This window comes from Oncorhynchus keta, chromosome 15 (genome assembly GCF_023373465.1).
Source record: "Oncorhynchus keta strain PuntledgeMale-10-30-2019 chromosome 15, Oket_V2, whole genome shotgun sequence".
NCBI classification, from domain to species: domain Eukaryota; kingdom Metazoa; phylum Chordata; class Actinopteri; order Salmoniformes; family Salmonidae; genus Oncorhynchus; species Oncorhynchus keta.
In genome coordinates, this window is record NC_068435.1 from 29,087,985 (window position 1) to 29,101,374 (window position 13,390).

The 13,390-nt window shown below is 41.9% G+C and overlaps 1 protein-coding gene across 8 annotated transcripts in view; it reads left to right on the forward strand.

Moving 5' to 3' along the window:
* LOC118394739 (5'-AMP-activated protein kinase subunit gamma-1-like) overlaps window positions 1–13,390 on the forward strand; it is a 56,616-nt gene that overhangs the window by 19,262 nt on the left and 23,964 nt on the right. For 7 of the 8 annotated variants that reach the window (XR_004827811.2, XM_035788240.2, XM_035788241.2 and 4 more), the window contains one exon: window positions 795–1,074. Coding sequence is in view for 7 of the 8 variants with exons in the window: in XM_035788240.2 (XP_035644133.1) it covers window positions 795–1,074 (280 nt within the window). In the remaining variant the exon portion in view is untranslated. Of the gene's footprint in view, window positions 1–794; window positions 1,075–8,297; window positions 8,948–13,390 lie in introns of those variants that run through there. The other variant, XM_035788245.2, reaches the window with a different exon arrangement.

Below are 13,390 nucleotides of genomic sequence, written 5' to 3' on the forward strand. Positions count from 1 at the left end.
GGTTGTGTGAGCTCTGGCTAGATTTGTCTCCTTTGGTTGTGAGTTTGGCAGTGATTTGGTTTTACCTTGTCCTTTTTCTATCATGTTTTTTTCTACCAACTCCTTAGACTGTGGGTGGGGAAGTGCAAGGAGGCAGTCTCCAGACATGGTCGGATCAAATACAGGAAATTGATCCCTGCAAAACAAGCTTCCTCTTTCCTCTCTGTCTTTACATTGTCTGAGTCAGTCTTTTCGTCCTTTCGCTTATTTATTTTCCCAACAACCTCTTTTCTCCGAATTCTTAGGATTTGATTGTTCTCATTTTTTCCTACTGTCCAGAGTATACTGTATGTAGTGAATGAACCACCTGTCTTTCCTCGTGTTTTGAATGAGCTGATAGATCTGCTGATAACTCTCCAAGGTGACTCGCTTGCCTAAACACGTTCTTTCGCAAGAAGTCACTGCTAAATGAATAAAGGGGAAACACTAATGTGATAGCTCTGACTACATATGGTTTCATATCTCTCACAAAGAGAAGTGGCTTCACCCAAGCTCTGAACATCTCGCCTACAGATGCTGATATCAAGCCTTAGAAATTCCACTCAGGCTCCAATGCAAATCCATCCAACAGAGACATTTTGTGCTGATGATGGATGTTGTGGTTTCTTTGATGACTGTAGTCCATAAAGCCTCTATCATAGTATTTCCAGGTGTTATCCACCTGGCTGTATAGTGACACTTTGTACACAAATAAACTAGGTATTTGCATGAGTGTATGTAAATGAAATTCCCTCATCTCTTTTCTTCTATCTCAGGGAGAGGTCTGCTTTCACTCTGCCAGCCTAACTAAAGGGCTCTTTGTGAGGGGTTGTGCTGCTGGTGTCAGCCAACCTTCTAGTCCCATGTTTGCCCCTGCCCACTCCCAGTGTCAGACCAGTCCGGGCTCATCTAGAACCATCTTCCCCTACCCCTCCACCCACCAGGACCGCTCACCACCCAAGTCGCCCTGCCGCCTCAACTTCAGCGGTATCTTCCGCTCTTCATCCAACTCATCGTCCAACTCTAGCATCAAGCTCTTCTCTCGGACAAGGAAAGGTAATACAAATAAATATATTTCAAAGAGCCGACTGTGGTTTCCAGTAGTTACATGCTGAAAAACCTCAAGACAGGAAGTTATCAGCATTATTTTGATCTTAGAATTTGATTCTGACAGAATGATCTATTGCTGAATATTGTGCAGATGCGCTGTTGTAATATTATAGAATAAATAGCATGGCAAACACCGGTAGCTCTTCAAAATAAAATAGTCACAACACTAAAACCCTATACAGTCACACCACATTAGTGCTAAAATTCCCTGCAAGAGCTGTAGGGGGCAGCAGTCCCCTCCTTGAAAGCAAACAATGCAAACATCATCTCATTGCCTTGTCCTGAGAGTATTCTGGGTCTTTTATCTTAGAGAGGGCCATACTATATTATTAGAGGACTAGACAGATGGGCTTCCTTCCTCGTTTAGACTCGTTTCATCAGTGTCACTGTCAACTTCTTCTTGGGGTAAAAATATAGAAAGTGACAAACAAATAGGACTTTGTTTTGACTTTGATTTCTGGCTTTCATGGATGGACTGTAAAGCAAGCATGTCAGATTGAGTTAATGTATTGTGCTGCTGGCCTCTGGGATTCATTGAACTAGAGTCCAAGCACATTTTTTCTAGCTGATGTTAACAGAATTATATTGTTATAATTACAAAATTACATGCAGTCAAGAACACAAAACAATGGTAGTAATTTTGTAAAAGCTATTTTACCAAGAAGGAGAGGACTGAAAGAAAAGCAGCCAGCAAGTGCTCAACATATGTGGGAATTCCGGTTTGAGAGAATGCCACGAGTGTTGCAAAGCTGTCATCAAGGCAAAGGCAAGGCTAATTGAACAATCTCAAATAAAATATATTTTCATTGGTTTAACACTTTTTTTGGTTACTACATGATTCCATATGTGTTATTTCATAGTTTTGATGTCTTCAACTATTATGCTACAATGTAGAAAATAGTAAAAAAGTATTTGAATGACAAGGTGTGTCCAAACCTTTGACCGGTAGTGTATTAGGCTTGCCATAACAAAGGGGTTGAATGCTTATTGACTCAAGATATTTCAGCTTTTAATTTTTACAAATTTCTAAAAACATAATTCCACTTTGACATTGAGTTATTGTGTGTAAGCCAGTGACACAAAATCTCAATATAACACATTTCAAATTTAGGGTGTAACACAAAATGTGGAACAATTCAAGGGGGGTGAATACTTTATGATGTGAAAACGATGCATTTCTACTTCATGTAGAAAAAAAATCTAAAGTTCAAAGTTATTTCTGCTGAAATCATCAAAAGCTGAAACACTTAAAAAACATGCATTTCAAATGCTGAGATTTCTGGTGACATGGGTAGCAAGAAAATACACTCTGTCTAGAAATTTATTGCAGGTCTTTAAAAAAAAAATGTTAATCCTACCCTGTGATGTCACCGATAAGCATTTTATTTCTTTAACCACAGATAATAGAAATGCGCCATTTCCACATATGAATACACTGGTATGATGCTGGAGATCATGTATTCCCAATCTGGGGTATGCGTACCCTTGCAGAGAATGCCTGACAGCGCAATGCTATCGGGGGTACGCCAAATAAATGTGATTCACATCCACAAAAAATACAAAATAAATTATATACAAAAATAAATCAGACGATACGTTTATATTTTCCAACGGGACTATGCATTTAATTTTTTTTCCCCCTCGCCCGAGTAGCCTCATTTCACTGCCAAAAATGTTATCAAACCATCTAGTGTTCAGCGAAATAACAACACAATGTCAAATATAGGTAGAGCGAGAATAAAGACTACTTTCGAGTAGTAAAACATGTATAAAAGTAACAGATACCATTAATTAGAAGCATCTTATATTGTGAGCTACCGATACTATTGTAGAGGACTTAATTCTTCCTGCTGCCGCAGATATGGCTGGGACAAAAGGCCAAAAAAACTATACAGACAATGTCTTCATCAAACACTGTTTCACGACGCATCAGTGACATGACAGGAGATGTTTTGAAACAATTACTGTTTCGCATATAAGCCAGTGAATTATATGCGTTACAGCTGGATGAGACAGATGTTGCGGGCCTGGCACAGCTCCCGGTATATGTTACGTTTATGGGGGGTCAATTAAAGAAGACATCTTCTGGAAACCAGGACAACATCAAATAATATTTTTAATGTACTGGACAGCTTTGTGACATCAAATGGAGTTTGGTGGTCAAGATGTGTTGGTATGTGTGAGAATGCCTGAGAGCTGAAAATACATTTTGGACACTACAGTGTAAGTGCTTAACTTTGTTAAAGCAAGGCCCCTGAACTCTTGTGTATTTTCTGCATTATGCAATGATATAGGCAGCGACCATGTAACGCTTTTACAACATACAGAAGTGCGCTAGTTATCAAGGGGCAAAATATTGACACGTTTTTTTATTTATTGAGAGACGAGCTTAATGTTCTCTACTGACCATAATTTTCACTTGCATGGTGACGAGCTTCTCACTTGACTGGCCTATCTGGGTGGTGTTTTTTCTCGCCCGAATGATCTGAATCTAGGATTACAGTGACTTTCCGCAACTATATTCAATGTGCGGGACAAAATTGAGGCTGTGTCATGAACACAAGGGGAGCTGGTTTCAAGTGCAGGGAGCAGCAGGTGTTTATTGCAAAGGACCACAGGAGGAGTCAGGTAGCTGGGTCCAGGGGCAGGCAGAAGGTCATACACAGAGTGTCCAAAAGGGCAACAATGCAGGCAAAAACTATCATTCACGTGAAAAACAGAGCTCCGAAAGACGTGTCACAATACCTCACAGTGATGGGGTGCAAAGAACTGAACTAAATAGTGTTTGATAATGACACATAGGTGTGTGAACAGGTGATTGGGAACTGGAGAGTGAGCTGCGTACAGGGGATATAGGTGTTTGAGAGTTTGAGCTGGAAAGAGGGCTGGAAGGTGAGCTGCGTTCAGGGGATCTATGTGTTTGAGGGTGTGAGTTGGAAGCAGACGTTACACTATGTTTAAGAAGTTGGAGCTCGAAGTTGGAGCTCTTTTCTGTCTGCATTAACAAGGACAACACACAGGTCTTTCTATAATTTTATGATTTTTTTGTATGAAAATTAACTTAAGCTACGGACAATGTCAAATGTGATATAGCGAAGCAGCTGAGTGATTTGGGTGCACATTTACGTAGGTGCTTTCTGGAAATGGATGACACAAACAACTGGATTCTTTATCCCTTTCATGCCCTGCCTCCAGTCCACTTACCAATATCTCAATAAGAGAGCCTCATCGAGATTGCAACAAGCGGTTCTGTGAAAATTTAATTGAATCAGAAGCCACTGCCAGATTTTTGGATAGGGCTGCGCTCAGAGTATCCTGCCTTGGTAAATCGCGCTGTTAAGACACTGATGCCCTTTGCAACCACATACCTATGAGAGAGTGGATTCTCAGCCCTCACTAGCATGAAATCTAAATACAGGCACAGACTGTGTGTGGAAAATGATTTAACACAGACTCCAATACAACCCAACATTGCAGGGTTATGTGCATCCTTTCAAGCACACCCTTTTCATTAACCTGTGGTGAGTTATTCACAATTTTCGATGAACAAATAACATTTTATATGTAAGATGGTTAAATAAAGATTACAATTATTGATCGTTATTATTTGTGCCCTGGTCCTATAAGAGATCTATGTGACAACTCACACTCATTCGTATGTTTAATAAATGTATCATATAGTGTGTGTGTGTGTGTGTGTGTGTGTGTGTGTCAGGCTTACGATGATGGCAAAAAAACAACATTTGAGGGTGCGCTGACCCTGGTGCTAGAGGGGGCACGCAGCTGGTGGTTGAATGTTTGAAGAGGTACAGGACTGTAAACGTTTTGGGAACCAATGCTGTAGATAATGAATATGAGGTTGAAAAGTGGCGGAATTGCCCTTTTAAGCTCTTCATTGACAGTACTGGTATAGTTGATGGTCTAATGCAAACTAGTCTGTTGTACATAGAAATACTTTGTTTAAAAGGTGAGACATTTTCCCTGGCTGGGATTCACCCATTCTTCCCAGCTCCTATCGAATTGTATTTGTCACATGCACCGAATACACAAATAAACTATAGTAAACAATTAAATTAAAAGTAAAATAATAAAATAACAATACAGAGGCTATATACAGGGGGTACCGGTACCAAGTCCATGTGCAGGGGTACAGGTTAGTCAAGGTAATTTGTACATGTAGGTAGAGGTGAAGTGACTATGCAAAAAAGCCTCAAGTGGCTTGTTTGGCAGTTTTATAGTGTAATGCTTAATCTGGGGCCTTAGCTTGGGGAAAGCTCTGTTTCTTCTTGAAGATTGATATAGGTCATCAACCACACTGAAACTCATATTCTGACTGTAGACACAACTCTTCAAGGTTCATGGCAACCAGTGGCCACCAGGGAGTGCTATATCCCCTGTTCTGTTCTTTCCTTGCTCTGTTCCCCCCTCACATTATGAGAAGTTGTTTGGAGCTGGAACCATGAATGTGTTTTGGATGTCAAGATTGGATTTTTGGTTTTATGCTATAATATAATAAGCGATTTGTCATTCAAGGTCATTTTAAAAATGATTTATGTTGTCATTGAATCAGGTTGATGCCTGTCTGTTCCAATGCCATCCTGGCTGCATTTGTCTCCTGCAAATATAATCAGAATATCCCTCAGTTTTATAGCTTTTTTACATGTGTGGTTTCCCATAGTCTGGACATTGTCACTCCCTCCCCGTGGCAGACAACTGTAGCTCTTTCATGCCCTTATCTGGAAATGCCTAAACAGACTTGTATCAAGCTCTTCAGGCAGGCAGGCAGGCAGGCAGGCAGGCAGGCAGGCAGTCTGCATCTTTCTTTCCCAAGTTCTGTCACTATCTCCCCTTCCCCTGTGTACTGTATAATATGGTCAGTAAATTAAGGGAGTGGGTAGTTTTTATAAATTGCCCACCAATTCACTGAGACCCATGACAATATAGTATAAAATGAAAGAAGAGACTACATTGAAAGTGAAGTGAAGTCTAGAGAAAGAAGAAGAAATGCTCATGAAGTATTTTTCTCCATAATTTATGCAAGCCAAGCGTAAAAACAATGGAGGTGTCATAGGTAACACCCTGACTGCATCTCCTCATTCATGCTCTGCTGAGCTGTTTTGACTTATTTGGGCTGATCAGTTGCATAACCATTTTGAATGGATCTGGGGTCGTGGAGAAGGTAGTCAATAGTGTCATAACTAACTGGGTCATCGCAGGGCGTTGTGTGGGGGTGTTAGTGTATTGAGTGGAACCCGTGTGATCAGATAAATCTACAGCTGCCAGCCCAGGGAGAGACCATGGGGCCTCCCTTTAGTCAGCTGAGGATGGTTGAGGGGATTTGTGACTGGGCTCAGCAGTCTTTTAAGGTCAGTCTTAATGAGTTCGCTAGAGTACTGGGACAGTGATCTGACCTAGCTGTCTCTCTGTTAGGCAGGTGATGTGGTCTGGGGAGTTGACAGATCTTACACAACATCCATGAGTCACGACAGGTAGGGCTGTGACGGTCATGGAATTTGAGGTTACGGCAGGGTTTTCCCAAACTCGGTCCCCAGAACCCCAAGGGGGACACTTTTAGTTGTTTGCCCTAGCACTATACAGCTGATTAAAATAATCAACCAATCATCACGCTTTGATCATTTGAATCAGATGTGTAGTGTTCGGGGGAAAAACTAAACGTGCAACCCTTGGGGTCCCGAGGCCCGAGTTTGGGAAACTCTGGGATACAGTAATTGGCCAGGCCAATCCACATGGTCACCGACATAACCGTTGGGGGGAGGATTGGAGCGTATCAGACTCTAAAGAAACACGTGGCTTTTCTCTGCAACTTCACTATTGCCATTACACTTCGCTATTATCAGTAGCAATTCATTATTATTATTCAAGTTATTACCTTTAAATATTATTAGTCTAGTATATTCATTAAGAAATGTCAGATTGGTGAGGCATTCCAGAAAAAATACATATTCCGATTTTGACGCACTAAACTATTCATATCAAGTCCGATGCGTGTTTCCCTCCAATTTACAGAACAAAAACAAAATGGCCTATTTATCAGCGTTGATTAGTCTATAAATTATAAAGATTCCGTAACTAATTATACCATGCCAGGTTGAACAGGATTGTTAATTTATTTAACCCCTCCATCTTCTTTGCTACATATACACTACCGTTCAAAAGTTTGGGGTCACTTAGACATTTCCTTGTTTTTGAAAGAAACTTTTTTTTTTGTCTATTTTAATATAACATCAAATTGATCAAATCACAGTTGATTTGTCACGTGCGCCGAATACAACAGGTGTAGGTAGACCTTACAGTGAAATGCTTACTTACAGGCTCAAACCAATAGTGCAGAAAGGTATTAGGTGAACAATAATAAGTAAAGAAATAAAACAACAGTAAAAATCAGTGAAAAACAGTAGCGAGGCTATAAAAGTAGCGAGGCTATAAAAGTAGCGAGGCTATAAAAGTAGCGAGGCTGCTACATACAGACACCGGTTAGTCGGGCTGATTGAGGTAGTATGTACATGAATGTATAGTTAAAGTGACTATGCATATATGATAAACAGAGATTAGCAGCAGCGTAAAAGAGGGGTTTGTGGGGAGGCACACAATGCAAATAGTTCGGGTAGCCACTTGATTACCTGTTCACTCACACACACATATATATATATATATATATACATACATACATACATACATACATACATACATACATACATACATACATACATACATACATACATACATACATACATACATACATACATACATACATACATACATACATACATAGGTATGTGTGTATATATGAATGTAGGACTATTTAAATGTATTTGACGGTTATATTATTTTCATGGCGGTTCCACAGTTATTCAATTACCCTTACTGCCCTGACAATCTTTCAAGTCTTTCTCTGGGTGTTCCACTATAAGTAGATGGGGATTTGAATTCTTATGTCAACTTACTGTCTTTAGTTGGATTGAGATATAGTGTGAGTGTGTATACGAAGACAGAGTGAGACCGATGTGGGTATGGTGATTTGAATGTGTTGGGGAGCGAGAAGCAGATGCTTAGCCAATCACTTTGTGTGGCCCTCCCGGGCAGGCCTCCTTTTACAGTCTGCTGACACGCGTGCTATATTAAAGAGACACCACCCAGAGCTGCACCTGACAAATTACAGCAACCAACGCCACTACTAGGGCTCTGCAGAGAGAGAGGGAGAGCAAAATAGAGCAGGGAGAGCGAGAGGAGGAGCAGAGTGAAATTCAGCAGAGAAATAGGAGACCAGAGATATTCTGCCTGTGTGCACTGTGCTACGCTGTGCATCATCACTTCGGAGTGTTGGACTTTGTCTCACAGAGAACATGTGGAATTTCCAGCTTTCTTTCCCTTCGTGTTCTCCAGCAAACGTGTGAGCTGCCACAGACATCAATTCCCTGAGAGGGGAGCCTGCTTCGCCTGCAGCCTCTGCTGGGCTCTGTGGACTCAGAGACATTTTCTGGACATTTTCAGTTTCATTCTGGCACAGATCTTGTCATCTTTGACACAGATCTTTAACTTTATTGTATTTACAAACGGGCATCAGGCGGAGTAGCCGGAGTAGCTCTCTCGTCACTCTTCTGGGGAGTGGTGGTGGTGCCCAATAGTTGTGACCGGTCCCTATCCTGGATGGTCATGGTCCATATTGGGTGCTGAACCCATCGCTTGAACCCACTTGTATCCATGAAGAGGTTTGGCAGCCTGAGGAGGAGTAAGAAGCGGAAGGAGCAGGACCTGCTCGCGGAAGGAAGACGCCAGTCAGAGCCACCATGTCTGCCTGGTAATGTCTTATGCTGTTCACATGATCACACCACTTAAATTGTCTATAAAAGTGTCTAACTGAGTAGTATACACTGAGTGTATAAAACATTAGGAACATCTTCCTAGTATTGAGTTGCACCCCCTATTCCCCTCAGAACAGCTTCAATTCATTGAAGCATGGACTCTACAAGGGGTCGAAAGCGTTCCCACAGGGATGCTGGCCCATGTTGACTCCAATGCTTCCCACAGTTGTGTCACGTTGGCTGGATGTCCTTTGGGTGGTGGACCATTCTTGATACACACAGGAAGCTGTTGAGCGTGAAAAACCAAGCAGCGATTGCAGTTCTTGACACACTCAAACCGGTGCGCCTGGCACCTACTGCCATACCCCATTCAAAGGTACTTAGTCTTTTGTCTTGTCCATTCACCATCTGAATGGCACACATACACAATCCATATCTCGATCCATGTCTCTTTAACATGTCTCCTCCCCTTCATCTACACTGATTGAAGTGCATTTAACAGGTGACATCCAGATGGGATCATGGCTTTCACCTGGTCCGTCTATGTCATGGAAAAAGCAGGTGCTCTTGTGTTTTGTGCGCCCCGTGTATGACGGACCACAAGACTGAAGACAGTATATGTTGAATATATTATCCTTCCCTCAAGGTCTTTTTAGATTCCATCCTGGATCAACAATCGCACTCAGAATAAATGTTTCTTATCGGAGCAGTCAAATGGACCCTCTATTAATACAGTAGTAGTAGTACAGTATAAACGGCATATACATTTTGTAACAAGTACAGTAAGGTAGACATCACCCGGACCCCCTGCTGATCCAGACGGTAAAAACAGAGCATCCATTTTGTAATTGGCACTGCAGCTACATATAGGGGCTGCTGACAGCTCGAAGGTCTTTATGGCCGGTGTCCCTCGGAAACATTTGATTTTTTAACGTTGTACAGTGAGGATATGAGACGGTAAACTAACATGTTTGCATGTTAATTACATTCAATCTAACTCATCGTGATTTAAGAGTAGTCTCGTGCTACATGAAATGGTAATTGATAGTCCTGTTGCTTGAGCTGGGTGATAATACTTTATAAAAATGACGGTGTCTCTCCTCCAGGAGTGTCAGGGACAGGGTCATCACACTGGATACATGGGGTTTTATGAATGTTGCCTTTGGAACATCTCACTGGATGCTTGGGCTGCATGAACTCCACAGCTCCTAAGGGGTGGGACTAACCTCTGGTTGACCTTTAGCCCTAGTCTGACCTGGGATCAGTGGAGGAAGAGGTCAAGGCACTACTGCCATTATGATGTGAACCTGTATGTGTAAACCCATATGTGGTGCTCAGTTGATTTTGGTCTGGCCCTATACTGTATGTGCTGTTGCCAAGTCTTCTATGGTTACAGCATGACAATAATAGAGGAGATTGACATGTTAACAATAGAAGAGTTGTCTACACAACAGCACGTACAGTATGGGACCAGGGTTGAAGAATTGTCTGCACTACAGCACGTACAGTATGGGACCAGGCTAGAAGAGTTGTCTGCACTACAGCGCGTACAGTATGGGACCAGGCTAGAAGAGTTGTCTGCACTACAGCACGTACAGTATGGGACCAGGCTAGAAGAGTTGTCTGCACTACAGCGCGTACAGTATGGGACCAGGCTAGAAGAGTTGTCTGCACTACAGCGCGTACAGTATGGGACCAGGCTAGAAGAGTTGTCTGCACTACAGCGCGTACAGTATGGGACCAGGCTAGAAGAGTTGTCTGCACTACAGCGCGTACAGTATGGGACCAGGCTAGAAGAGTTGCTGTCAGAGCATCTCACAGATCACTGCACCTGTACATAGCCTATCTATAAACAGCCCATCCAACTACCTCATCCCCATACTGTATTTATTTATTTATCTTGCTCCTTTGCACCCCAGTATCTCTACTTGCACATTCATCTTCCACAAATCTACCATTCCAGTGTTTAATTGCTATATTGTAATCACTTCGCCACCATGGCCTATTTATCGCCTTCACTTAATTTACTTACCTCATTTGTATATAGACTTTTTCTTTTTTCTACTGTATTATTAACTGTATGTTTTGTTTATTCCATGTGTAACTCTGTGTTGTTGTATGTGTCGAACTGCTATGCTTTATCTTGGCCAGGTCGCAGTTGCAAATGAGAACTTGTTCTCAACTAGCCTACCTGGTTAAATAAAGGTGAAATAAACGTCTGGAGGAAGCCTGGCACCATCCCTACGGTGAAGCATGGTGGCGGTGGCAACGTGCTGTGGGGATGTTTTTTAGTGGCAGGGACTAGGAGACTCGTCAAGATCGAGGCAAAGATGAACGGAGCAAAGTACAGAGAGATCATTGATGAAAACCAGCTCCAGAGCGCTTAGGACCTTAGATTGAGGTGAAGGTTCACCTTCCAACAGGACAACAACCCTAAGCACACAGCGAAGACAATACAGGAGTGGCTTCGGGGTAAGTCTGAATGTCCTTGAGTGGCACAACCAGAACTGCGAACATCTCTGGAGACACCTGAAAATAGCTGTGCAGCAACGCTCCCCATCCAACCTGACAGAGCTTGAGAGGATCTGCAGAGAAGAATGAGAGAATCTCTCCAAATACAGGTGTGCCAAGCTTGTAGCGTCATACCCAAGAAGACTCGAGGCTGTAATCGCTGCCAAAGGTGCTTCAAAAAAGTACTATGTGAAGGGTTGAATACTTATATAAATGTCGTATTTCATTTTTTAAAAATTTGCTAACATTTCTAGAAACCTGTTTTTGCTTTGTCATTATGGGATATTGTGTGTAGATTGATGAGGGACAAAACATTTAATCAATTTTAGAATAAGTCTGTAATGTAACAAAATGTGGAAAAAGTCAAGAGGTCTTTATACTTTCCGAATGCACTGTACATCAGACAGCCAGCCTCATAACCCAACATGGCTGACAGCCCAGTCACCCCTTTCAAACTCCTAAGGGAAATCTGCCCCTCACCACTGCAGATCAGAAACACTGATTGCTTAATGTTGAGGCCAAGCAGTATTGTGACACCTGCCTTCCTCCTTAGACTTAATGGAAAGAACATTGGCCAATATGATGCCGTCACAGTCGTTCACCATTACCCTTTTATACACAAAGCTTTTCAGTGTTTTCAAAATGTAGTGTGACACAATCTGACATGCTGAATTAGATGTCGATTGTTGGGTGTTTCAGTTAAACAACTGAGGGGCCAGTTGGTTCATCCTTGGGAGAAATGTTCAAATGCCTGAAGGTACCATGTTCATCTGTACAAACAATAGTACACAGGTATAAACACCATGGGACCACACAGCCGTCATACCGCTCAGGAAGGAAATGCGTTCTGTCTCCTAGAGATGAATGTACTTTGGTGCGAAAAGTGCAAATCAAAATCGGTTAACAGCAAAGCACCTTCTGAAGATGCTGGAGGAAACAGGTACGAATGTATCTATATCCACAGTAAAACAAGTCCTATATCGACATAACCTGAATGGCCGCTCAGCAAGGAAGAAGTGTCTGCTCCAAAACAGCCATAAAAAGGCCAGACTACGTTTTGCAACTGCACAAGGGGACAAATATCGTACTTTTTGGAGAAAGGTCCTCTGGTCTGATGAAACAAAAATAGAACTGTTTAGCCATAATGACAATCGTTATGTTTGGAGGAAAAAAGGGGAGGCTTGCAAGCTGAAGAACACCATCCCAACCGTGAAGCACGGGGGTGGCAGGATCATGTTGTGGGGGTGCTTTGCTGCAGTTGGGACTGGTGCACTTCACAAAATAGATGGCATCATGAGGGTGGAAAATTGTGGATATATTGAAGCAACATCTCAAGACATCAGTCAGGAAGTTAAAGCGTTGTCGCAAATGGACAATGTCCCCAAGCATACTTCCAAAGTTATGGCTTAAGAACAACAAAGTCAAGGTATTGGAGTGGCCATCACAAAGCCCTAACCTCAATCCTATAGAAAATCTGTGGGCAAAACTGAAAAAGCGTGTGCGAGCAAGGAGGCCTACAAACCTGACTCAGTTTACACCAGCTCTGTCAGGAGGAATGGGCCAAAATTCACCCAACTTATTGTGGGAAGCTTGTGGAAGGCTACCCGAAACGTTTGACACAAGTTAAACAATTTAAAGGCAAAGCTACCAAATACTAATTGAGTGTTTGTAAGCTTCTGACCCACTGGGAATGTGATGAAAGAATTCAAAGCTGAAATAAATCATTCTCTCTACTATTATTCTGACATTTCACATTCTTAAAATAAAATGTGGATCCTAACAGACCTAAGACAGGGAATTTTAACTAGGATTAAATGTCAGGAATTGTGGAAAAACTGATTTTAAATGTATTTGGCTAAGGTGTATGTAAACTTCTGACTTCAACTGTATATTGAATTGCAAAGTTTTCCACCAGATCCTCCAACCAG